This window comes from Poecilia latipinna, unplaced genomic scaffold (genome assembly GCF_001443285.1).
Source record: "Poecilia latipinna isolate Pla-1442-1.1 unplaced genomic scaffold, P_latipinna-1.0 Scaffold195, whole genome shotgun sequence".
Lineage (NCBI taxonomy): Eukaryota > Metazoa > Chordata > Actinopteri > Cyprinodontiformes > Poeciliidae > Poecilia > Poecilia latipinna.
The window spans coordinates 283,226-310,034 of record NW_015112811.1 but is presented as its reverse complement, the minus strand read 5'-3'; the positions used below and the strand labels follow the sequence as shown (position 1 = coordinate 310,034).

Here is a 26,809-nt window from a genome sequence, read left to right as displayed (position 1 = left end):
ATGGGTTCAGATGCAGAACAGCAGTGTCACTTGTGCAAGTGGTCATCATCTTTCCAGGAGACGCTCTGTCCCCATTGCATAGGTCTGAACCCCCTCAGTCAAATCATCAACCCGAGCCATCCCGTCCTTCCAAACAGACTCCAGGATGGTGGCTCATGGGATCCTCTCGGTCAGAGCCGTCATGCACTCCCACAACGTGTCACCGACGTCAATCTGCCCCCAACCCCGACGGTGAGGCATCTGCTCTGGGAGTGCAGCGCTGCTGTGGACCTGTGGGCAAAGGCCGGCTCCTTGCAATTCCCATACTTGCCAGCAAGGGAGGTCCTCGACACGCAGCTAGTGCTGCACGGGGTGAACCACCGGAAAATAGCAAAAAAAGTCTTCACGGAGATGTGGCTCACCCTAGCCACCATCAAAGACGCCATATGAACCTCCAGAAACTTGCTGGTAAGCAGGCGCAGGCAGATGCCCCCCGTGGCTGTGATCCGAATGGCAGCAGCAAGGAGAAAAACATACAGAGCTACCAAGAACACAGCCACAAAGAAGAATCACCTGCACCTCTTTGGACGAAGGAGGCTGCACTCCACGGACAGAGGTCCCAGCAGCGGCGGCCAGGCTCTCTGGGTGAGGCAGGCGGGAAGGAGCAACGAGGGGGGGGGGATACCCCTCTGATCACCATTGCTGTTTGGAAGAACGAGACGGCTCCGAACTTCAACAAAACTGGCTACGTATGCTGACTCAAGAATGGGGCCACCATAAGACACCTCCTCTACATGGACAGCATCAGGCTGTACGCCAAGAGCAGCGAGAAATCGACTCACTGATCCACACCACCAGGATCTACGGCACTGACACTGGGATGTCATTTGGACTAGAGAAGTGTGGCGGATGGTTACAAAGAGAGGGAAGGTCATCCACACAGAAGGTCATCACTCCCAGAAGGAACAATAGCAGACTTCTCTGCTTTACCTACTTTCCAGATGGAAAATCTGCGCTTTCTTGTTGGGTTTTGAACGGACACTTATATGTACCTTCACTGACTGGACTAATGAAAATTTTTTTGTGGGGTTTCCGAGAAAACACAAGAAATTGGGTAGCTTAATTATGACCATTCTTAGTTGTTTGACTCCTAAGGATGTTTAAGAGTTTCGAAATTCATTTTGATTCAATTTAAAATGAACTTTAATGTGTGTAAAAGACTCATGTGTTGTCTCTGCCTGGCAGAGCTTTCCATCCAGAACTGCTTCATGATTGATTTTCTTCTGAGTTGTGCATAATTCATAAATAAACCTGATTGAGTGATTTTACCTCAACAGTGCTTGGTAATAGTTTTTTTTTTCCACAACAATGAACAAAAACATTTAAGGCTCTCAAGTAAAAGATGTGGCCGTTTCAGCTAATGTTGGACCCATGAGCCCATGCTAACATTAGCATATTGCATACTGCAAAGACTTTTGTGTCATCTTTTTAAAGAAAAATCAACCTGTAACCATATATGCGAGTAGTAAAGGCATACATGACACATGAAAATATACTGAAGACGAATAACTCACCTTTAAAGAAGCTCTGTTTCTTCCAATGTGCAAGTCCACAAACGTTCTGGAAGCTTCCCGCACTTTCCAGCTCATGCGCACCGCTGAGCTGAAGCATTCACTCCAGTAACAAAAATGGTCAAATCCAGTTTACTCAAAATAATGTAGTCTTGTGCTTTTCTCAGGCCAAACATGTACATTACTCACATTATTTGAGTTGAATAAACAATTTAGTGAGATTTGAGTAAAGCATAATTCAAGTAAGAGTAGGTATTGCCTCAGTCAAGATACTGCGCAGAACCTCCAGCTCCCAGGCCTCTGGTAGAAGATCTGGATAAAAAAAAGTTATTTTTTTCATCAGACAAGGTGAATTTGCCCTTCATGATACTTTAATCCACACATACAAACCAGTGCCTGTTCGTTTCTGTTTTTGTGAGAGCTTTACTTTCAACATTTTCTTAAAATGAAGCTCCTGCAGTCTCCATTTCTCCTGAGCTGTGTGGTTTGTCCTGTAAAGTCCAAGCATCTAGGTCCCCTGTGGGCCTCTCACTGCATCCAAACTCCATAATGGTGAGCCAAAACCTGAGGAGGCAAAGGTGATGAAACATCCCTTTTTGCCAGGCCGAAAGAGCAAAAAGGAGCGGATCTAAAAGCAATTATGCATGACACGCAGAATGAAGCATGATGAGCCATCGTTCAGGACTTGCTCTCAAAATTTCACCGCAGACATGTAGAGTGTGCTTCTCCTTTAACTTCTTCATTTTTCATTATTTGTTTCTTCTGCCTTCACATTATCCCACTCAACAGATGCCATAGTTTTAAATACGCTTTGGCCAATTGATCTCATTTCTACGTTATGATGGGGGTGACGCATCTTTTGATCGGCCAACGTGTCTGAAGTAGAGATTGATGGGATCGTTGTTGGAAAAGGGGAAAAGGATGATGAGGGCCAGAAAGCCTGAATGACGACGTGTTTAGGGGAAGGTTTGGAGGCGAGGGAGGAAAATTAAAAAAGGAAGAGGGCGAAATCGGGACAATCCCAAGAAACTGAACAAAGACTTGGACAAGGAAAGACAAGAGTTGATCGTAATACAAAGCGGATGAAGAGGAGTGATCAGTGACCCCTTATAGGGGCTGTAGTCAAGGCTCCACTAAACCTCATTTCCATAATGTTTCTCATGGCCCCATTAGAAAAAAGCAGAGGTATTGTTTTGTATTATTCTGGTTTCTGGTTTGGTCTAATGAAGTGCAGGTGTGGCCAATTTTCTATGAAACCACTAAGATTTTTGCCTAGTTGGGCTGGACGGCACGAAACAAAAAATATTAAACACTAAAATTTACCTGAAGAACTTGATGCTGCTTCCTTTCACCTTTTTATTTCTCTTTCTTTCTTTTTCTTTTTTTTTTGACCCTTTTGACGACATTACGTCCCCCCATTCAGCGGCCCGCATCATCGCTCTCAGCAGACACCTGTACGCTAAAGACGCCTCACTTCCTGTTGAGAGCAGCAGCACAGTGAGAATACTCCACCCAGACCTGGGATGAAAACAGAGAGGAGGGGAAAAGAGGATTGCAGCGCCGCATTTGCGCAGATAATCTTCTGAACGAGGCAGGGCGAAGAGAAAAGTAGGAGTTCTGTTAACAAAATGAAGGAGAAAGAGGTGGGGAGGGGGCAAAAAAAGAGCATCATCGAAGATTAACTCTGAAAGGCTCCTGCTACCCAACCAGGTCAGATGAATAAAGAGGTTTTAACCTAATTTCTCACATCCACATGCGCTCTGTACCCTGCGTGACCGACGGGAGACGCTGTGAGGCGGTGACAGTAATCCAGTATTCCAACCTGGAAAAGGAATGCAATAACGTAAAGAAAAAGCAGCTGAATCTATACGCTCAAATGAATATTGTTGGTGCATCGTGATCTAAAATGTCCTCCATTTTCACTCAGTTTTCAATAATTACGTTTTTGGATTGAAAACCGGTGAAAAAGCAAATGAAAATGTGCTGCGTTTGAGCAGGAGTCATGACTCATCACATGGAGAAATGATGGTGGCAGTACAGCAAGACAAAAAAAAAACAAAAAAAACAAGCAAGTTTCAGTAGTTTGTACTGACCCCTCCTGGACAGAGTGGAGAATTACACACAGAAACAAGGTGTAACAAACAAAACTTAAAATGCTTCATTTCACTGTAATGGGATGATGTCAAGCTGAAAAGAAAGAAGGTATGAGTATCACAGCTGTTAACCCTTTGAGCATTGTGAAAGGTTGGAGCGAACAGAGAAAGTTCAGTTTACAGCTTTTATTCAGCAGAATTGCGCAGCAAAGCAGCCATAAAAATATCAATCTGTTACGTTTAGAAAACATTTAAATGGAAGTGAACAGTTTTGTCGTTAACTTTAGAGGGTGAAAAAAGAAACTCCTGAAAGGATTTTAAAAAGTTTGATGTCATCATCTCTGACAAGAGTCCCAGTCTTTGAAAGCTAAACAGACACACAGCATGACAGATCAGTCATCACACTGTTTAATGTCAATTTGCTAAAAAACCACCAGTCATAGCTCCAGCAGATTTAGTCAAATCTGTTTACCCTCACAATGAAGGAGTGAGATCCTGCTACTGTAACTAAAGGTGAATTTAAAGGGGCGGTATCATGGGCTTTCCAGGCTCATCTTGCCATTTTAGAGCACAATCAAGTAACTGTTACCTTCAATTGTTATAAAAAGGCTGCATTTCATTGAGAAGTAGTTAGCATAGTCGATGAGCTGCTCCACCAGATGTTTGCAAATTGCTGCTGGCTAGTCTGAAGGAGCTCAGTGGGGCGTTGTGGTTGAGGGCTCCTCTGTGAGGTGGAAATTTGGAAACTGCAGCTCTGAGGAGGAGCTGAGCCTTGAAGGCGGAGCTAGGTCCAACCAGGCCATTCTGTGCGTTTTCCACGGCTGAATGGTTGCCACGGGAGATTAGAGGATTTCTCAAACATGAATGGAAAAAAAATCAGAGCAACAGTACAGGTATGTTTTGATGATACAATAAAATTATGACATGATTTAAAGCTAAAAAACAAAAAAGAATTTTACAAAATACTGCCCTTTTAAGTGATTTGTATCCATAATGCACAAGTCAGACTGAAATGACCAAACAAATGTAACATGGTTTTATGTTAATTATGACGCTAAGAGGTTGGTCGTAAACCCATCGGATTCATAAATGTTACGAGTATTTAAAATATGAATCCTAGAAGAGATAATCTTTGGGATGTCAGCGTCGGTCTTTTACAGATCAGAAACTGAATGTCTGAGCCAAAGAAAGTGTATCGTGCAGTTTCAGTATTTTTATTAGGCGAAATAGAACACCTATAGAGAAACACTCAGCTTATCTGAATGCAGAACCGTCTAGTCCATCCATTTATTTCAGTCACTTTTATATGCAGCATTACCTGGAACAAAAGACGTAGTTGGTTGTCGTACAAATGTCATTCAGAACGTCGACGTCTGATGAACAACGCAGAAAACAGTAAAAAGTGAAACTTCTCTATGAATCCTATGCTAAAAAAAAAAAAAAAATGTCTCCCACTTTTCAGCCACTCCAGAAAAAAAAATCAAACCATTCAACTAGAGACCTTTGAAGAAAAAAAAGGCTGATTTCTGATTCCTATAATTAAATGCTGATAAAAAAAAGCAGCAACTTTTGCTTTTCTATATTCAAAACCAAAACTTCCCTACGTTTCATTCACAACATAAAAATCCGACTTCCAAAGTTAGAAATACAGATGTTTTAGAGCAGAGTGCGTTTCTAAGCAGCGTGAAGAGAATTTTTTATTATTCCCTTCACACTCGTCTCCAGTCGAGTCATTTGCAGAAAGCAGAATAACATTTTACAAGCTACATTACCTGTGACGCTTCCCGAAAGCAAACATTTTCCACTCCAGTCGACATTTCAGCACATTGCCCTGCACACATCTCCTAACCGGGCACATTCTCCATTTGAATAGAGAGAGAGATTCTCTTCACACTGTGAGATGGAACACAAAAAGCTGCTGATGGGGTTTAATGTGTGCAGTTCAGGTCAAAGGTTAATTTTCACAAGGAACTGCAGCAAGGATGTTTGAAAAACAGGAATCGAGTTTCAAACGTTTTGATTTACCATAGATTTTCTGTGAAAGGTTAAAGAAATATATTTGTTTAACCCGTCATTAGAAGGACCGTACTTAGTCGTCAAAAAAAGGCAGTGGTTTAATTTGTGGCTACATATTTGTAGCTCTACATATCACAAAGTATCTGCAGGGTCTAACAAGTCAAATTTAAGACTGAGACATTTTTAATGCTGCCTTGGATGAAATTTAAGACAAAAAAACAAACAATAAAAAAAGGATAACTACAGGGGATAGTTGGACCAAATTTGGTGTTAAAAATTAACTTGCATTTTGTGTTGACATTCATAGAGAAAAATAGTCAAAGAAAAGACATACAGTACGGACTGAAATGTAGTGGGTCGAGGATGGAGCCCTGAGGAGCCCCTCAGGTGAGAGGAGCTGGACAGGAACTACTGAGAACAAACGTTGGTTGATCATTTTCAAAGTGCTTCAAGGATTTTGTTTTCTACTAAAGCTACTATAAAGAACCTCTTGTTCCCTATTTTAATTCAAGTAACTGGTAGTCGGATTTTCATGAAACAAAAATGCTTTAATGGAGACCTGGAAGGAGTAGTTCAACTGTACCAAATGGAAACTCTGACAAAAGCTGAACAGAGGATATGAACACAACATTATTATTATTTTACTGAAAAGGAAGAACAGATTGTCTGATGAAGGTTGGAGCTGCCTTTAGCTACTGAAATCTAACAACCAGCTTAGCATTCAAGTTCATGACTCTTTTAGAGTCAGACTGGACCTGGGATTGCAACCAACGGGCCGGAGTTGTGCTCCGTTTTTTTGTTGGTGATGATGTCCTGTAAAGTGACGGGCGCCGGCTCATTACTGTCCCTCCGAGGAGCGTGAAGCAAGTCCACCACGGCGCAGGCGGGCTTCAGACGCCTGCGTCTTAGCGCCCGTTTCTCTGCTCGGGTTTTCACCGGAGGGAGCCCGTCGCAGATCCTAGAGCAGGCCGACGTGAGGCCGCAGAAAGACGGGTCGTCGGACTGAGAGGACCCCTCGGAGCTTCCCTCCGACGGTGAGTCTCTGAACACAGGCTGGAGCAAATGTTTTATGAGCGGCGCGGCGTGCGCGGTGACGTCTCCACGGCTACGTCCAATGGCTCCGTTGCACAGTTCAGGAGCGGACTGGAAACATGGTTTCAGTGTCTCCACACGGTCCGGAGGTTTCAGCTTACGCCGCCGCCTCTGTGTGTGGCGAGGAGAGAAGAAGAAGAAGATTAGTGTTTGCGCTTAAATTAAATTTTTATGTAGCAGTGGAATTTATTTTCACACACCTTTCTGTTCGCTGGACAAAGACTGCTGTTTTCCTCGGCGTGTAGCATTCCTTTTAACAAAATAAGAAAGCTCTCTTTATAATCTTGCAATTAATCCATTCTCCTGGTTGCATAATGTCATATAATAATGGTTTCTGCAGGTTTCACTGACTCAAATTTAAGGCTTAAGATCTTTTTTAAAACCACAAATGGAATTTAAGACCTTTATCTCCTCAAAAAGGTATGAACTTCATCTAGCCAACTGGCAATAAATTTGCATTTATTCATCTAAGAAGCTAGCTAGCTAGCAATGGTATGCTAGCAATGACTTACCAGTAGCCTCAAAAGCCCTGTGAGAAAAAAAATTACATGTAGAACATACGAGATTAAATAGTCCTGCCAAGACATAATTTCAGACCTGTGGTTAACATATTTAAGGCCAACTTACATTTTGTAAATGGATTTAAGACGTTTTAAGGCCTTAATTATAGATATACGAATTTAAGACTTTTGAAGACCTTTTTAAAACCACAAATTGAATTTAAAACCTTTTTCTCCAAATAGATGTATGAACTTTGTCCAGCCAACTGGCAATACATTTGCACTTATCCATTACAGAAACTAAAAAGCTTGCTAACTAGCTAGCAAGGGTGTGCTAGCAGTGACTTACCAGAAGCCTCAAAAGCCCTGTGAGAAAAGAAATTACATATAGAACATACGAGATTAAATAGTCCTGCCAAGAGAATTGGCAGAATATGTGATTAACGTATTTAAAGCCAAATTACGAAGGAGTTTAAAACCTTATAAGGTCTTAGTTTTAGGCCTTATAATGAATTTAAACCTTTTTAGGGTGCGTTATCCCCCTGATAATCTCACCTTCAGCGTCGGGCAACTGAAAGCTCTCAGAGTTTATGAGTGGATAAGATGCCCTCCTTTTCAATCCCATCTCATCGCAGGGAGGATACAGCCTGTTGTGCAGACAGAGAAGTCATGGTTGAAACAGAAGCATACAGTAAGCACATCACCTTAAAAACAGAGTTTTGCATTCAATCTCACAACGCTACACTTTTTAAGTGTAATAAAAATCCATGGCAGTTTGAAATGAAATGAGCACAAGCGTCTTTGGCCTATTTAAATCACTTATGGACGCCTTCAAATGAGAATCATATGTTAGGCTCATAATCGACATTGTGCTCGTTCATTGTACCTTTCGGGACTGCAGTAGGTGGGACTTTTGGTGCTGGGTGGTTCCGGATCCGCAGTGGGAGGAACGGCGATGCGGAAGTGGTTGACGCACAGCAAAATGCCGAGACATACACACAACACGAGAGAGAGCAGCAGGTAACTCTGCCTGTCGGACACCTGGAAGACACCGGCAAGAAGCAAATCGGTCGCAAAGAGGAAGCAATAATATTCCACGCACTTTACGAACATGGAGAAAATGCGTTAGATGTGAGTGAATTTGTCTGGAATATCTGGAAAATCTGTCTTTCTGCATCCCAACCTGGCAAATTAAACTGACTAACTGTCCTCAGTTGTACCAGGTTAGTAAAGCTGTGATTGCAGATGAAGGCTTAGTGCCGGCGGCGCTGCGTCTACCTCATTCTGCAGCTGGCTGACTCGGACAGACAGGTTGAGAACCAGCTGAGTCACGTTCTCCAGCTGACCCTGCAGCAACTGAATGGATTCAGTCTGACGCAGGTCCTATAACAAGACCATTAAAAAAAAAAACAAGAAATAAAAACACAATGAACAAACACCCTGGAATCATAACCAGCAATATGCATATTTCAAATCAATCTATAAGAAAGGCAGAGAGGATGCCAGAAATTATGCTTTTGTGCTTTTAAGACTCGGTAAAAAGAAGTGTTCCTAACCCCTAACCCTAACCCCCAACCCACTGCAAACAGACCTACAGAAAGATCCTTACAGCAGGGTGTCGGCAGGGGTCACCGATTCAAATTTAGCATATTTTAAGACCATTATGAATGAAATTTAAGACCTGCTGTATCACAACAGAAACCTATAGAAGAAAATCACATAGTCTTAACTCTTGCAGCGCCAAGCTTTTTCATACAGAAAGCACCAACCTTCATATGAGTTGGCAACAGAAGTAAGTCAATAATAAATATCATCCACCCATGACAGATGCAAAAAAGCGACGTAGCAAGAGTATATTAGCAGCTAGTCACTGGAAGGTAAAGGAATGGTCAACTACAAACAGCAGAGTGACAATAAGTAGTGTGGTGTTTAAGATGGACATGAACCTGCATGTCATCTGCAAAAAAAGGGAAGGAAATTATGTTTTCTAAAAAGTGAGTGAAAGAAAACAGAAATGATACAGATTTAAAAGCAGTGGCCCTAGCATGCAGCCCTGAGAAACATAAACTCCTGACAAACCACCATTTGTCAGGTAAAATCAGATCCTAAAGTTTTAAAGTATAAATAATTCCCAAATCAACTTTTTTTTTTTTTTTTGCTGATAAACTGTTGAAATAGGTTATTTAGGGTTCTTTATGTTTCTGTGCAAATTTTGACATTTTCAGGCAAGTTTGCTTCGGATCTATAACCGTTTTGCTGCCGGCCTCTGGTTGATTGGTGCCTATGCAGTTGAATTTTCCTATTCCTTGCAGCAGTTCAGTTTGGTACAACTTTGTCACAGCCCTGCGTTCAGGTCTAGAACCATCTCACTCCGCCCCTGTCTGGCCAGCTGGTCTTTGCTAGCCTTTTCTTACCTGCTCCTCTGCTATTCTGGATGTGTTTTGGAGTTTAATGATGGTTTTGTTGAAAGCTCTTTGCATCTCCTCCATCTGCTTTCGGTACCTTGAATTACAAACAAATGAAGTTTTAAAACCCCTCTGATGCTTCAGAGATGAGAATTGCAGAACAGCCTCTTGTAGAGTCACCTCTGGCTAAGCTGTTCCAGGTAGCGCCCGCTAAGGGACATGTTCACCTCCAGCGCCTTGATCCGGTTGTTCAGTCTCATGAAGACCGACTCCTTCTGGCTGGATCCGTGCACCTGGTTTCCATTTTGCTCCGTACCGTTAAAGGGCTCTGCGTAAATGTCTAAAAGAGACGATGAGGTAGGAGAAGTGCTGGTCGGAACAGAAGGACGAAACAGCTGGTCTTGGCCCCCCGATGGAACTGGAAATTCCTCCGCCGGGTCGTCCATTTTGGCGTCAGTGACGGGACTGGGGGCGGGTTCGGGTTCTGTGGTCATGTCAGCTGCCTTAGGGGGAACCTCAGACGAGGTAGGGAGACTCTCCAGCGGCTCAACCTGGTTCTTTGAAGAAGCGGATGAGGAAACTGAAGTCTGATTGAGGTCATCCTGAGTTTTGTTGGAGGCTCTGGTTTCCTCCTGTGTCGGCTCAACATTGGGTTTTTCCTCTGTTGGATCGTCATCTGCTGAGACGCTGGGTTTCACCTCCGCAGAGCTGCCGCTGAGAGAGCGCGAAGGCTCGACGAGTTTCTCCTCTGTCGACACGTCCTGGCTTTTTTCAGGCCCCGACTCGTGGTTTGGTTCCTCAGAGGAGACGTCTGGCGTTTCTACGACAGGCGTGGCTTTGGCAGACGAAGACTCGGTGGCGCTGGGTGTGGGGAGGATCGGGATCTGACTGGGCTCCAGGTCGTTGTGCTCGGACACGGATCCCTCTGGGTTCTCTGAAGGCGGTGCCACCTCTGCGTCCGTCGCGTCTCGATCTGACTGCAGCTCAGAGTCTGGATCTTTCTCGTCGGACCAATCCGCCTCGCCGGGATGAGGCCGAGGCTCGGGTTGGGCAGAGGAGAAGGGCGGGGGCGGGGGTGTCACAATAGAGGGGATTGTTTCAACTATGTCCACTGTTTGGCAAGTCCTCTTTCTGGACAGGGAAGCTGAACACTGCTGCAGGAGAAACTCCTGGAAAGAAGTGGTGCAGGAACAAGAGGAAGAACGCGCAGGGCAGTATTCTAGGTTTTCTTCATCCTGCTCCTGATGATCCTTTTTGTCGTCTTCCAGCTCCTCCTCCTTGTCAAGGAGAATGATTGTGGAGGCGATTGATTCATCCTCTTCTTTCCCCAAGGGAATGACGATTTTCTCCTCCACTAGGGGGAGCTTTTCTTCACAATTGTCAGGAGTTGATGTGTCTGGAGCAGATGAGTCGGTTAAACCCTGCATGTCTGCAGCGTCTGGACTGGAAACACATCATGAAGAGGAAAACCATTCTACATTAGATACAGCGACATGAAGGCACAGAGTAGAGGACTTCAATGATAAAAATACTTTACAGTCATCATGAAATATCAATAGAGTACACCATGGAACTGTCTTTGTAGTATAAAGGCAAGCGATAAAAGTTTTTATCCACCTTAAACATTTTTGTTAATTCCATTCTTCAGCCTTTTCTGAAGAATGTGTCACAGACTGCCACAATATGTTGCATATTTGTGAAGTTATTACATTTTTGAGTCAGTCAGATTTCAGTATGTTTTCACACCTGACTGTCTGCTACACTCGGTGCTATTTTCAGCTGCTGCGGTTCACCAGCACTGCACCGTGTCAAGCCAATCAAATCCTTTGAAAATCCTGGTTCTTCTCCTCACTTGTGGCGTCGCTGCAACAGGAACCGCTGATCATTTGATTTTGGTTCCCAATAGTCCAGCCTACTGGACTATCAGGTGAGAAAACACCAGAAGTCTAGACTTTGACTGGGCCATTCTACCATGACGATGCTCCGTATTCTAGGACTTTGGCAGGTTCTTACACAGACACGAGGTCAGTGGTCGTAGTTTCCGTGGCAGCTTCAGGTTGTTGGGATTGTTCCGTTATGTTCACATCTTGAGATGAAAGGTTGCCTTGGAAAAACAAGAGAGGCGTTAATAATAACCAGCTGTAACCATGACGTCACTTACTGACACACAGAAAGAAGCTTCACAGTGTGCTGAACATCATAGATATCCGTTTTAGTTAGAGGGAAGCAGAACGGATAAAATCAGTAGAGATCTTGTTTATACCTGTTGTCTCCTGATTACCTCCAAGGACAACAGCAATGTCCTTCACCATGTTGAAAATGGCATCTGAGGAAACAAAAAACCCAAAACGCTACGGTTACCAGACTCTGCAGCACGAAGCTGTGAGCTCTTATTAACGAGATGTAAGCCATTAATACAAATATTGAGTTGATTAAAGACCTTTTGCTGATCCAATCAGATTCTTGGACTTGTCTTCTCCAGGCACACCTCCAGGAGGATAATCTGAAATGAGAATTCAAAGCTCAATGAGATTTAAAATAAATAATTAATTTAATAAAACATTTTACAAAACCAAAAATACTCATAATTAATCAAGTGATTTTTTTTTAAATTATGCATTGTTGTTTTTTTTATTATTATAATAAAAAATTTGAAAATTTGGTTTCTTCCCAATATTTAACACAAAAGTGTAACTAACAGACAGCGACTGTAATCAGCTCTCTGTCCAGTCATGGCGAATCATTTACTAGTACTTGTAGTAACAGAGGAAGATGAAATTATCTCATTTACTGTATATTACTGATGCACTGATCCACGTTTCTTCATTTCCGATACAAGTATCGGCCGATATCGATCCGATACAGAAAAACATCACTGAACTGACTTAAAACGCTTCTTTTTTTTCACAGTCATAAATGTAATGAATTACAAATTTATGTGATGCACCAGTAAACCAATAGGTGGTCAAACATGAAAAACAACAGAACTTTAATTTGTGTAGTCAGTGCAATTAGGAGTAAAACAGCCAATGTAAAGTAAACTAACAAAAACAACAGGTTGACTACTTTGGTCAAACGTAAAAAAAACAAAAAAAAACAAAACAGACTGCAACAAATCTTTCTTCTAATTGTTCAGAAAGTGCAATTAGGAATCCTAAATAAAACGTAAAGTAAATAAAGTGTGATGTCGCTCAGATTACAAAGCATAATTAATAGATGTATAGATCTACCTTCATGTATACTGATATTAATATCAGATCTATGCATCTCTGCTATACAGTAAATGTTTGAGTATGCATAGAATTGTTTGTTAATTTTTATTTTAAATTAAGACAAAAACAAACAACAACTAAGTTCCCAATGGATTGTGTGGACAGTCTGATCCTACCTAGATCATCGTCCTGATCTTCTGGTCTCTCTGGAGGATCAGCGATCTCGTATTCTTCCACCATGCTTGTTCCAAACACCCTGACAAAAAAAAAATTTAAAAAAGCAAATCGAAACATTTCTAATGCAAGAGAGGAAGCGGCCTCCAGTAAGCATGTAATTAAGGAAAATGGCTTTACTAATGTTCAGCTCGCCAGAATATATACCTGCAAACACTTGAGAAACAACAGTCTACTTCCTTCCTCTGAACTATTGTAATCAATATTTAATGCAAACCTCCCATGTGCTACTGTACTACAGGTGGATTTATGTTCACACATTCAAAAGGTGGGAAATGAAGTACACCCATGTATTTACAGAAAACCACGGTAAGCAGAGGTGTGATAAAGGAGATTAAAAATACTTTCTGTGAACTGAGTTCAGGTTGTTCAGTAGGCAACTAGCAGGTTTCTGGAAAACGTTCTTCAAGCTCAGGAAGAAGTTTCTATTAGTTAGTAACAAGTTCATCCTAAGTAGAGGAATTTGTAAATGTGTACAATATCAAACAGAAGAAACTTCAGCTATACAACTTCTAATACATGCTTGTTTTTATATTTGTCTTGTTTTTTTAAAAGCATCCAATTAGAGCTATGTTGTGTGTTGCAGCTGGGAATGTGTTGCTCTTTCAGCAAATGGTCTTTGTTGAGTCTGTACACTCATGCATAACGTTAACGATTAATCGATTATGTAAATAGTGATCACCTAACTTAGTAATCAATTCATCACGATTAATCATTTCAAACCTACTCCCAATGTTTGTTGTTTCTTTCTTATTCTTCCTGCTAACACTAATCTGAAAGCTGACGTACCTTATGAGACTAAGGGGACAGAAATGTTCCGAACCGAAGTGAGAGAGCAGCTCCACCTAAAAAACCCAGAAACACAGATTATCCTTTAGATTATCTGGTAAAGATGCCCTGAACAAATCAGAAATGTCTGACTTGGCTTTGCTGAGAAATCAAAGAAATTGCAGCGAACAAACTGGCTGGAGTGAATAATTCAGAAGACATGACAGATGATGTGTTTGATTAGAATGGCTTTAGGAAATACTAGCTAAGATTTCATTCTAGTAAATGATTCGTTTACTAGGATGGAAGTCAGACAATCATCCTGTTGATGATGAGAACAGCGTGCGCTACAAGAAGATCAGGCTAACCTTTATGTACTTGGTGAACATCTGAGGCGAGAGAAAAGAGAAGGGGAAAAAAAGGAGAAAAAGATTAAGGATATATAGGCATGCTTACAAACAGGACGACATAAAGAGCTCAGCTCTAATGAATAACAGCAGGTGAAGCGATGCCACTGTTTCACCGCGAGAGACCAAGCCACAAAGCATGCTTTTAGAAAAATGTGCAATACAAGCAACACATAGAGACACATAACTGCTCATCAGAAGCAAATAAAATATCTTATAGAAAATTCAAAAGCGGCCATTTAAAGATATTTAACATGAATTATTGCAAATAATAGAGAATCTATTGGGATTTTTTACTGTTCTTTACATCAACAAAAACGCGACGAAGTTTTGACAGCAGTTCTGCTCACCTTCACGTATTTAGCATAAAGATGCTCGTCCAATGGGAAGCTCTGGACTGTGCGTTCGTCCCTGGCGTGAAAGGTTCCCAGCTTTGACCACTTATTGGTCGGGTATCTGCAAACGTTCATTCATATGACACAAGTTTCTCTGATGATACACAAGACTGAAGGCCAACAGCCACAATCTGGTGTTACAGTAACTATGTAAATATGTAAGGATTTAAAATCTGATGATGTCCAAACATTACTTAGTTTTTTTTTTTTTACAAGAATGAAAAATGAGGAAGTGATAAAATTCCTGTCTGATTTTTAGCTTTACTGATACAATGAATACAGAATGCAAAAGTTTTAATTTAAAGAGAATTAGAGTAAAGATGATTTACTACAAATGCACATCGCACTTTTCAGATTGTAATGAAAAAAATTCTCTGCTCTTTAGTTTAAAAAAAAAAAGTCTTAAAATTACGAGAATAAAGTTGTTTTAGTGTGAAACGACCACCTCAGTCCGCGCGGTTCTTTCCCTGTAATACAAGAGTGTTTGCATAATCGTTTCAAAGTCCTGCTGCTGACAATAATTTGATGCCGATGTGTTAAAAGATTATTTGGTTGTTTCACCTAAACCAAAGTAGAACTTTGCAAGATGCTCAACATTCCTCATTTCAATTTTGTTATTTTTTGAGTTCTCATGAAATGAATACTTCATACTCCTAATATTGGGACTGTATTGTTGTAATATTATGACTTTATTCTTAGCCTGGTCTATTCTATTGACCTGAATTCACAGTCCAAATAAATGGAAGTTGTAAAAAATAAATACATTTTTAAAAAGTTGGCTAGTTCAGAGTGATGACGGGGCGACCTGACGTCACTCTGGTGATGTGAGGTCACCCTGTCAGGGCGACATCACTCTGATGTCAGGCCGACCTGACATCACTCTGAACTATGACAATCCAAGTTGCGCAACGGTGAAGGAAAAAAAAAACATGGAGATATTCCAAAAATTAAGTTTTCAAAGACCAAGAATTTGATTTGGTTCAACATTGGGGTTGAAAAGCAATGAAACATGAAAAACATGAAAAATGATTGCTATTATCATATTACCGATCACTGATAGAGACGAGAAAGTCTTTAGGGGTGGAGGAGAAAAGCTCAAAATTAGCAATGTCCAACTGCTTCAACTGGATGGGCTCACAGAGCTCAATAATGAACCTGAGCAACAGAGAAACAGAGATAAAAACAATAAAACACATTTAGAACGATATTCAGGTGGAGAATGAAAATACACATAGTAACTGAATGCAGGGCAACAAACCAGATTTTAGTGCTGCAGGGGTTCAACATGTACAAGTCCATGTTCTCCTTCAAAATGGCCGACGTGCTCTGTGGAAAACGTTAGCAGACGTCAGATTGATTTACCTTCTTTAAAGTGAAAGAAAGTGCAGTGTGTTGACATCTGAGTGGAAACCATGAAATAATTGACAAAGTACCTTCGCCTCGGGGTTAGCACCGAGTAACTTGGCCCCGCACTCTACCGAGGCGTAGTTATGGAAGTTCTTCTGGACTTTTTTCACCGTGTGAGACCCTCCGTTGTTAGAGGTGTGAGTGGACAGAGCTACTGAGGGGAGGAGAAGAAAAAAAAACTGATTTAATCTGAAAAATCTCCCAATTTAAAGCGAACCACTTAAGAGTGTCGATCGTACTCTTCTCTTTCTCCACTTCCATCATCTTCCGCTTCCACTCGTCAAAAGTGGGGATGTCCTCGGGGTCTTTGCTGCTCGCAGTGGAATCTGTGTCGGCGCCGACAGGGGAGCTCAAGTCCTGCAACAGATAATGAGGAAACGAGAGCTGGGACACCTCCTCTGACGGAGCGGGAAAAAAAAAAGAAGAAGCAGCTCGTCTGATCGCCTCACCTGCTCTTTCAGCGTTACGTTGGCTTCCAGATGCTTACTGCTGGGAGGACTCAGAGGGGGGGCCACTTCGGCTTTCGTACCTGTGGTGTGCGCGTTGGAGGTGTTCTCCAGCACTATTGGAGGGCTGCTGAGGGAAAACCAGCGTTTATCACTGCTTAAAAGACAAATAATAACAGTAATCCCTCACGGTTTGTCACAGCTGGGGATGAAGGTATCAGATTAATGGTTTATTGGAGTAAAAGGAGATCCAATTGATTTACAAATAATTAGGCCTGTCACGATAACAAATTTTGCTGGACGATTAATTGTCTAAAAAATTATTGCGATAAACGATAATATTGTTTCAAGACCTTTTGACACCGATTTACTGGAAATGACTAATAATGCATGTGATTTCCTGCCATAGATAGAGATGCACTTTATTTTCAAAAGAACACACAACACTGGAACTGATAAATTAAATAAACAAAACAACCAAAAACAAAAATAAAACAGATTTTCAGTCTCCATTAACAAAAAACGTACTTGAATAAAAACTAAACAATATAAAGCCAAAGTGGAAATACATATTGCATTCAACCAAAAGAGTGCAGATTATGAAGTCTGTAGACTGTATTGCCCTTCAGTAATCACTAGATTTAAATAGAGAAGATGGGCACATCTGACCACCTGATGCAGTGGTTCACACTACATGGGTTTTTGCCCCTATTTTCCTCTTATGACAATCTTAGATCGTTGGCTGATCTAAGATTCTCGCTGGTGATTTCGTAACCGATCATCCTGCAGTGTGTGGTGTGTTACGGTAGATCGTCGGTCGTGGCCGCTCCGATCTAAATCAGGGGTTTTCCCCGACTGGGAGCTTAACGCTGAATGTGACAGGTAGCCAATCAGAAAGCCGGATTCTCCTCCTGCTTTCTGAGGGGAAATTACGGAGGGGAATCCCAAACAGCTGACACGGTGCAACCCGAAGTCCAGTGGACATCGGAGATAATATGTGGAAACATTAATATTTATTCAACGTTTTGTGCAAAGAATATAGTAATGACAAGGGGAGGAGTTGGAGCCAAACTGCTACCGCAGTTGATAAACCCGGTAAGTTTTCAGCTGTTCTTCATTAACGTGACATAAATAGGCTATAATGATTATCATTCAGTCAGGACTTTACGCTGACTCTAGCCACATCCATCACAGGTAGATTCTAATAAAGCATTGATTAATGCCTGGTTTTAAAATTAGTTAACTGGACTTGTAGCCATTATTTTGTGCCCATATGGCTGGACATCACACGGCACGACGAACCCGATTGAACCGTTATACCGAGTACTTCTGTCGGCTAATGTGTCTCTCAGGTTTTGAAAATGGGCCGACAGTCGGCCGACAAGTCGTGCAGTGTGCGCTGGACTTTACACTAAGGAAATAGGAATGGAGGGTCAGTGAAGAGCACCGGAGTTGAGAAAGAAAAAAGGCAGGAAGAGACGATAAAGCCGACAATTAAAATGAGGTTGATAGGTTTAATTTATCGTGCGATTAATTGATTTATCGTTTATCGCGACAGGCCTACAAATACAACCTTCTTTTGGCTTTTTCTGTTTATTTGGTCAGTATTTAATGCAGCACAAAAAATTGTTAAACTATAATGATGTGTTTATTTTTTCTTAAGTCAGAATATCATAAAAAAACTTTATTTTACAGAAAGACGACACGAGAGAAAATGGCCACTCAACTAATCATTAGTTGATTGATTTTATCAACCGACTTTAGATGAACTCATTAATCGACTTACATCACTAATCACAACTTTTAATAAGCATTTTTTAGCTCTCTGTAACTGAACCAACCTGTCATCGTACGGGTTGTCCTTCTCTTCTTCTTCACAGTCAACTGGAAGCAGGTCAAAGTCGGTGACCTCAGGTGCAGCTGCTTCAGATCCGTCACTTCAAGCAATTAAACAAAACATTTTTACATTTTTAGCAGGAAACATTAAACGCAAACAAAGGCAAATATTTGCATGGAGTGCAGCGGTGGCGGCGGCCTGCCTGCTTGTGGCGTCCATGCGAACACTGTTTACGTTGGGGTCGTCTTTGTATGGAGCAGAAATAACAGACAGGGAGTTTGTAGGTGGCGGTTCAGAGTCCGGCTCTTCGGATCCAGATGTTTCTGCCTGTTGACGTTCTGAGCTCTGCTCGGGTTCTGGACGTCGCCTGTCTTCCTCCGGCTCTGCTTCTTCGGTCGGCCCATCTGATCCGACGGCCTAATGGAAAGTCGGAGACACTTGGGTGAGATCCCGGATCCATTAGTCGCAGCTGAGAGGCTGATTTATGAGACACTTAGGAGCGCTGAATGTTCTGGGAGAATTCAATACACACAGAGACGGGTTTGCTTACTGACGCCATCTTGATGTTTGGAAACAGTGAGGATTTACTGGGATTTCTGATTTTTTTTCTCCCCCCCTGTATTTAGGTCGGCGTCTTAATACAGCATGTTAGGGTCATTGTAGATAGAAAAAATATGAAGTACATTTTTGTCAAAAACTTCTGAGATTTTAAGATTAATCTCAGAAATTTGCTAGAAAAAAAACTCAGAAATGTCTGAGTTTCAAAAGTCGAAATATTTTTATTTTTTAAACTCAGACATTTCCTAGTTTTTCTGGAAGATTTCTGAAAATAATCTCAAAATTTCAACCTTTTCTGTCTACCAAAAAACTTTACAGACATGGAAATTTCCTGTTTTTTTTTTGTTTTTTGTTTTGTTTGTTTTCCACGAAAATTATTGAGACTTTTTGGTGGAAATTAACCTTAGCTGAAAAAACTGCTTTTTTGGGGGGGAGGGATTATTATACAAAAAAACATTTATTACTTGTTTTTTTAGGTAACTGTATGGTTGTGACTTCATGGCACAAATTATAGATTGTGTTATTGTGATATAAACAAATCAGATAAAGGAATTAAGAATGGTTGAACAGGAAAAACAACATATGTACTAAATAAATGAACCAAATGTTCACAAATAGAATTCAGTAATAAGTTACACCATTATCACACATTATTTTCTAATACTTTTAAATACTCCTATTTAAAAAAAACCCAAATACTTCAGATATCCTCATCAATTTAAAGTGTGCTGAGTATTTTATTTTTTGGTCCGTTTCTCCTACCTCAGCATGTTCCACTTCCTGTGTCAGCTGTTCTCCGTTATGCTGATGATCTCCAGACAGCTTCCCATTTTCAGGTAAACTCCAGTTATCTTCATTCTAAAACAGCAGAAAGAAAGAAGGAAAAAACACATTTACTCTCAAATACATACAGATATATAAATATAAGCATTTTACAAAAAAAAATAAAGTGATGGCGTTTAAACAGAAGAATCTGAGACGGGATCAATTACTTTAACGATGCGACAGACACATAAAATATTATGAAATCAACTGAAAAAAATACACAAAGTTGCAGGTGTTTCTGCTCGTGTTGAAACAATTAATCACAATTCATCAATTATCAAAAATAATCCTCATGGTTGAACTCAGACATTTCTAATTTAGTAATCGATTAATCGTTAACTGGAGTACATGGACTCAAAAAAAGGTCATTTTCTGAAAAAACCTACAACATATTCAGAGCAGTAACTAAGCCAAAACTGTACAAAAATTGTACACATTTTGCATTTAAGATACAAAAAGAAAAGAGAATTTTGTCTGTAAATAGATTTCAGCCAAACATCTTCAAGAAGAATAGTTTTAGCTTTGCCTGGTTCAGATTTACTAAAGTATAATATTTATTTTCTTACTTTTAAAAAAGGAATTGAATTGTTTATACATTTGCATCTTTTAATGTACTTCAAATATTGTTTTAAAACGTTCTAAATGGTAAAAGCAAGAAAAAAAACTGATTTAACGATTAATCGTCAGAAAAATCAATTACTTAAATAATCATGAATTGCAGCCCTGCTTTCGCCAGAACATTTATAATATTTTAGATTATTTCAACATCACACATTTATAGAGCGTTACCTTCTCATTTGGGTCTGGATCCCCTGACTCCTCCGTCGACTGGAAGTCCTGGGAGGATGCATGACTCTGAGCCTCTGGCTGTGGCTCCGTGGATCCCACGTAGCAGCTACTGCAGTAGAAGAGAATCAGCGCCATAATAATGATACTGCGTCACCTTGAAGGGTAACCTCCTAATAACACCACTATGTACATTATACAGCAGCAGTCTGTGCCATTAAGTAGTCTATTTACATGTATTTATTTAAAAACAATTCAGATAATTGATGTACTTTTAAAAAAATTATTGTGGCTCATGGACAATCCATTTTAATATAGCTATAAAAAGGAACGTTGGGACATGCAATATTCATGAAGTGGTCTACTCAAACTCAATAGCAAAAAGTAGAAAACTACTTCTGCTGCTAGTTTCAAAACAGAGCAACAAATAAACAATAAATGTAAAAAATATATATAATTTGGTTCAAATTGATAAATTAGCTATTGTTCACATCAACTAATAAGTAAATAAATCACATTTGTTATTATTATCACATTAATACATAATACGGTGACTAAGGGAGCACCAGATATTTACTGACAACATAAACTAAAACTGCTATTTCTTTAAACCGAGGAACAAAATTTAACTAAGAATATCCAAAACAGTCATGGCCACAAAGATTTCTACAGAAATGCTTATACTAGTAAAATATTGCGTCATCCTTCCCGCTTTTTGACTAAGCAGTCAGTGGTTGATATGCTGTAATTAACCTTTAATATCATGGGTGGGACACTTTCTTATCCCGCATATACTATCTCTGTTGGCATAATGAGTTCTGTCAGAAGTTCATATTCCCAACGACTTCAGGCTTTTTAATCTTTTTGACACGAGGGATAAAAAAAAAAAAAGAGCCACTAACCGGTCAGCTGGTGAACCAAATCTGCCTCTTATAGACTGATATGAGATAGTCATTATAAAGAAACTGTTATTACTCGTGCAGAGAAAACTGTAGGGTTTGTTAAGAAAGCTACTATTGTAGTCCTCAAATAGATTTGAAATTTGAATAATTTATAAACGTACCAAGACGTTAGCGACTGTACAACATATTCCTATGGCTACTTGTTGATGGAGTATTGTTAATTCAACCTCAGTCAGCGGCGAAAGCTACCTCATCCCAACAGGTCAGAAGTCAGCCAGGTGCCACATCACAACATAACGTCAGGGCTAGCTAGCTAGCTAGCTGCTGCTATACGAGTGTATTACGGTTTGAACACGCCATATTTGCAGTCAATTACTTTGTTAGTCTTCTTCTATACGGCAAAATGCCAGGAAAAACAAATGTTTTTAAACATGACAGGTGGTTAAAAAATTAATTTAAAAACTCACCAAAAGAGTACAGCTATACATAGCCACACTGACACACTTCGCCACAACAGTTGTGTCATCTTCATCCCTGTCCTGCCGGGACAGACATCGTCGCCGCAAACAAAGAAACGTTTATCCTTTTAGTCTGTGGCTTCTTCAGCTGTGTAAAATATAAAATCACCCGATATGCTCGGTTTACGTCCCTGACATGTAACAGTCGCACTGGTTAACTGTGATGCTAGCCGCAGTTTTCCCAAACACAACCTCCTCTTGACAGTCAGTGCAACTCGACGTCCAACAGACCAATGAAAACGCGGCGTCGCCGTTGCGCAGTTCAAACGCCGGGAGCGCTCGTTTTCTACACGCTCGCTGGCCGGTTATGCTGAGCCACTTTCGCTCAATGTTAAGTCTGTACTCAAGCCGCTCTATTAAGAATGAAGTCTCTCCATCATATTTGTTGTGGTCTTTTCTGTCGAACCTAATTCTACTCTCTTATGTTTTTGCTTTGTTATCGAGCCATGGCGCTCTCAGCGAATTGATTGGTACTTCAGATTATCTATATTACAATAACTCATTTGATTAAATATAAATAAAAATGAAAAAAAAAGAAAACAAATCTTAATAATTAAAATACTTTTTGTTTGGTTGGTTGGTTGTTTTTGTAGCCAAACACTTGAAAAGTAGGAGCGAGCTGGAATTGTCCGACAGCAAATTACCGGGGGTAACTATTTCCTGTTGTAGCATTTCATAAAAGTGACCAGTAGGGGGAGTTGCATGGTGTAGGAGTAGAGCGCGCGCCCCATAAACAAAGGCTATGTGTTTGACACGAGTTCGATTCCCGACCTTGAGACTCTTGTGAGGCGTCATGCTTTAGCTGCATCTCTATCTTCCCCAAGCCGATTTCCTGTCTGGTAGCTCATAATAAGGGCCATTAATGGCAAAAAAATATACATGCACATAAAAATAACAGCAGAGAAATAACTAGATAAATCATATTAATTTATTCAATAAATTATATACGGTTACTTAAAAATAGTCAATTATGTTATTTATGAAGTGCTGAATCAGAACTAGGAGGATGAAAAAGAAAAAAACATAACCATTTCAGAGTTATTCAAATGCTAATGCACGAGTATAAGGTGAATGCATCGTCGTCAAAAACATAGCTATTAAGTGACATGTTCAAAGTGGGTCGTTTCGACAAGTGAATGAAAATACTGTAACCTAGGAAAAACAATGGCAACATCGTAAAGACGAGTTTAAATAAAACGATTTGCAATGAGGGGCTTTTTAAGATAAAGTATCGCGAGACTTGCGGTTATGGGAAATGTTTAGGCTTATCAGAAACCAAAAGTAACCCGAAATTATGTAAAGCCGTTTCAGGCTCTAATTGGTAGCCAAGCCGATCAAATACAACTTACTTTGTAGTGTTGGTTTTCTCTCACACTTTTCCGACATTATTTTTTACGGCCACTGGAGGGTGCTGCTTACTCACCTTTGAAACATTTTCAAAGCTTCGTCTCGTTTGTAAATAACCTGAAAGACAAGCTGGCTCTGGTCGTAAAATTCTAGTCAGCCTTTTCAGAAACAACAACAACAAAAATCAGTCAACCTTACTTTATATATAGTTTGTTATCTAAACAATAATTGTTCTGCTACCATTTTATAATTTGTGATTTCATAAAAGTCAAAATCCTCCACCGAAAATAAAACTCAACACAGATATCCCCAAATGTATGAGTGAGGTTACAGAGTCCTTTTGGGTACAATCATTTCCATTTTGTTTTTTATTCTTGTGTTTTAATCTACTTCCTCCTTCAAACTTGTCCACTTGAATTTTGTATCTCTGCAGCAAAACATTTGCGCTCTAAATGAAAACACAGCAAGGATTTCTGGGAAATTTGGTTACGGTAAAACCCAATGGAAAGCTGTGTGTCATACTGTTAAAACTTTATAGCCTGGTTGATACGATCCATTGAGATGATTTACTAACCGGTGTTTACTGCAGAACTGTTGCATCACGCACCTCATTTTGTCCAAAAAGGTCACCACACCGACTAAATTACACATTACGCCTAAGGGGAATAATCATCAGTCAAACTCTGGCTCAGACATGTAAAGCTTAACGTCTTGTTTACTCAAATGCAACTCAAAGAACCTTACATAGCTAATATGTATTAATTTGTGTTGTTCCGTCTCATAGGCTTCAAATCCACAGTCTTATACAAGAATCACTCTGTTGACAAGGAATGACATTATGAGGAAGAAGTTTATTGAGGAGCGATACAGACACAGAAAATTAACAACTTGTGCATTTCCAAACTGAACAACACGTTCTCTGCTAAACAATTTTAGCCAATTTCACATCAACTGGAATCTTTAGCTTCATTTCTTTTTTTTCACTTCATGATTCTCCTTCTGTGTTTAACTTTGGCAATAAAGAATTATAATCCATGCCATTAAGGCAGTCTAAATTAGAGAGAGGAGAGAATATAGTGAATACAGACAAAGAGAACGATTAAAGCGCTAGGATTCTTGACGAGGTCTGTAGAGTCCACTGGTACACTATGTCCTTATCATTACCTATATACATCAGAATACAGCTTAGGCTTACATACACAATAACAAAGTGACAGAGAAGCACTTGAACACTGACGATTCGACCTTAAGCTCTGATACAAATGCTGACGGAGCGGGGTCTGGGTTTTGAGCGGAAACAAAGAGTGGGCTGAAACAGGAGGGCAAGTTTGTGATGGGTATAAACGTTTGGATCAGACCTGAGAAAAAAGGCTAACTGAAGGGAACCCAACGACATCCAGAACAGACTCTAATCCTCCTCCTGTAATCCTGTATGGATCCACTCTGAAAACAGCTGGGTAATTTCTTAAGCAGAAATGTTGTGTTCAAGACATAGAAACTAGGTAGTTTTAACCAAACACTGGGCCTAGCATCAAGACCAGGTTTGTTGGGTTAAGCTAGCAGGAGCCTCATCACTCTTCACAGACCGCCATTTTGAGCTAAACAGCAGTCTGACCATATTTAATAACAAAATAAATGGTAATGTTATGCTGCATTATAATCTTAATGTCACTCTATTGAGTTAATGACTTTAATTGACCCACAACAAGCTCATTAGTGTTTTAGCTGCTAAGAAGTTAGCGCCATCTACTGTTAGCTACTTTTAACAATACAGCCAACGTAGACGGGCTAGAAAGCTGCATTTATTTCTACTTTACCTATTCTTTCAATTATATTTCATAATATTTCACTTCAGCATTTAAGATCAGTCAGAATTTAAAGTAAAAATGAAAAAATATTATTTTATTCATTTTAATAAAAAATACTACTTGTTTAGTTATCCAGGTGTTGGAGCGATTTATTCTTTATCTTTATTAATTTACACAAATTACTAGTATTTCACAATGCAGATTAATTGCACTACCTATTTAGACCTAGACGCCTCTCTCCTTTGGAAACTTACCTAGTTGACAGCGGCGCGGTCTTGTGCAGTGGTCAACAAAGAGACGCAACCGCGAGTTAAAAGGTGAAAACAGTACGATGGAGTTTTGGATTGAACTACTTATTGCAAAGATTTGTTATCTTTCCACCGAAGCACAACCAGTTCATAGCTAACTTTTTAAAATTAACTTTGAAACAAAATCCTGAATATGAAAACCTGGAAAACTGAAACGTTTTGGTTTCAGACAACAATAGATTTTCTTTAACATTTTTATGATGACGTGGATTTTTACATTTCAATCGTGATTAGTCAAAGTGCTAGAGTACAATTAATTTAATTTAAAAGAAATTAATTGATTGACAGCACTACTTTTAACATATTTTGGGTAAAATTAACGCTGGTGCTAACCCATAACCAAACATCTTGCGCTAAATCAATTCATTGACGCAGGACTCCGTTAACAACCTAAATTGGGTCTATTTAAACCCAGCAGTTTAAAGAGTGTAGATGAATGGAGCATCGAATAAGTTGTTCTGCCTTTGCTTTGTTTTGTTGTTGTTGTTTAATTGTTATTTTTAACCAAAGCTTCAGTTCCAGTCAGCATCTGAATGGGAGCTTGAGGCCCTTCGGTTCGGGGGTCACAATCTGACCATGGATACAGCACAGGTGGACACCTATGACGAGGTTAAACGTGTTGTCGAGGCTGTTTTTCCATATAGAGAATATCGAAGGTGCTCCTCAGCCTTGCTTCGTGTGTATGGCTGCTACTACAACACAGGAACAACTCACAAAAGTCAAACACTGAATGTTCCCCCCGCAGGGTTTTTTCTTTTGTTTTTTATATGATTCATCATTAACAGCTTTGACAGTGAAAACAAACAGAACTGAAACCCCAACAAACGTGCAGAGACGGCACATGCACACGTGTCCTCACACACACACACACACACACACACATTCACATGTACAATGTATTATTCACACAGAAAGAAACAAACAAAAAAAACACGCTTATACGCACTTATACTAAGATACAACTTCTGTTCCTAAGAGAACATCAACACTCAGCAGGGGAGAGGGGGACGTGGGCATTATACAATAAATTAATACAATACTAAATCAAACTCAGCCTACATATAGGCAAATTAATCCCTCCCCCAAAAACACACACACACAAAAACACACGCACACACACACACACGCATACACTCCCATGCAATAAAAGCAGCTTATGTGGCATGCTGCGTTTTGGAATGAGTAGGGCAGTATGACTGCTGAGCCTATTTTTTATTTGTTTTTTATTTGTGTTTTTTATTTGTTTTGTTTTTTGTTTTTTTATGTAGAAGCAGTGACTGGGTGTGCTGGTTGAACTGCAGGGGTTGTAGGTAGAAGAGGGGTAGGGAGGGTGGGGGTATCAGGGTAGTAGACCTGCTAAGCGAACCTGGATCACAGGCGAGCAACAAGCGCACA

The 26,809-nt window shown here is 40.2% G+C and overlaps 1 protein-coding gene and 3 long non-coding RNA genes across 11 annotated transcripts; 2 read left to right on the top strand and 2 right to left on the bottom strand.

Moving 5' to 3' along the window:
• Nucleotides 1-2,929: 2,929 nt before the first annotated feature.
• Nucleotides 2,930-4,523, bottom strand: LOC106946520 (uncharacterized). The gene is made up of 2 exons (XR_001424790.1): nucleotides 3,298-4,523; nucleotides 2,930-3,167 (listed from the first exon to the last, which is right to left on the bottom strand). It is a non-coding gene; the product is annotated as an uncharacterized LOC106946520 (long non-coding RNA).
• Nucleotides 4,524-5,738: 1,215 nt separating this feature from the next.
• On the bottom strand, nucleotides 5,739-22,219 carry LOC106946517 (SUN domain-containing ossification factor-like). Of its 8 annotated transcripts, XM_015030898.1 has the most exons (25): nucleotides 21,901-22,219; nucleotides 20,535-20,643; nucleotides 19,683-19,778; nucleotides 18,565-18,779; nucleotides 18,367-18,462; nucleotides 16,529-16,655; nucleotides 16,319-16,436; nucleotides 16,106-16,233; nucleotides 15,931-15,998; nucleotides 15,720-15,827; nucleotides 14,628-14,733; nucleotides 14,239-14,259; nucleotides 13,892-13,947; nucleotides 13,045-13,124; nucleotides 12,097-12,159; nucleotides 11,920-11,982; nucleotides 11,670-11,760; nucleotides 9,837-11,099; nucleotides 9,666-9,753; nucleotides 8,530-8,634; nucleotides 8,138-8,292; nucleotides 7,807-7,898; nucleotides 7,264-7,280; nucleotides 6,952-7,001; nucleotides 6,751-6,862 (listed from the first exon to the last, which is right to left on the bottom strand). In XM_015030898.1, exons 1-25 carry the CDS (start codon nucleotides 21,963-21,965, stop codon nucleotides 6,844-6,846), a joined length of 3,399 nt encoding a protein of 1,132 aa, XP_014886384.1. In that variant the 5' UTR covers nucleotides 21,966-22,219; the 3' UTR covers nucleotides 6,751-6,843. The 8 variants fall into 8 exon arrangements, with proteins under 8 accessions (XP_014886379.1, XP_014886380.1, XP_014886381.1 ...); XM_015030893.1 differs by lacking the exon at nucleotides 7,264-7,280 and having other exon boundaries at nucleotides 5,739-6,862; nucleotides 16,106-16,230; XM_015030894.1 differs by lacking the exon at nucleotides 7,264-7,280 and having other exon boundaries at nucleotides 5,739-6,862; nucleotides 16,529-16,652.
• On the top strand, nucleotides 5,924-9,659 carry LOC106946518 (uncharacterized). Its single transcript, XR_001424789.1, has 3 exons — nucleotides 5,924-5,975; nucleotides 9,158-9,168; nucleotides 9,226-9,659. It is a non-coding gene; the product is annotated as an uncharacterized LOC106946518 (long non-coding RNA).
• A 2,049-nt stretch (nucleotides 22,220-24,268) lies between the features above and the next one.
• On the top strand, nucleotides 24,269-26,805 carry LOC106946515 (uncharacterized). Its single transcript, XR_001424787.1, has 2 exons — nucleotides 24,269-24,906; nucleotides 25,390-26,805. It is a non-coding gene; the product is annotated as an uncharacterized LOC106946515 (long non-coding RNA).
• Nucleotides 26,806-26,809: the final 4 nt, after the last annotated feature.

Coding starts and splice junctions, on each gene's coding strand:
- LOC106946517 (XM_015030892.1), bottom strand. CDS start 21,965: ATGAAGATGACACAACTGTTGTGGCGAAGTGTGTCAGTGTGGCTATGT. Junction 13,125..13,891: donor TGTCCCCTTAGTCTCATAAG/GTACGTCAGCTT, acceptor TTTTTTTGTCAG/GGTGTTTGGAACAAGCATGG. Junction 11,761..11,919: donor AGGTAATCAGGAGACAACAG/GTATAAACAAGA, acceptor TGTTTTTCCAAG/GCAACCTTTCATCTCAAGAT.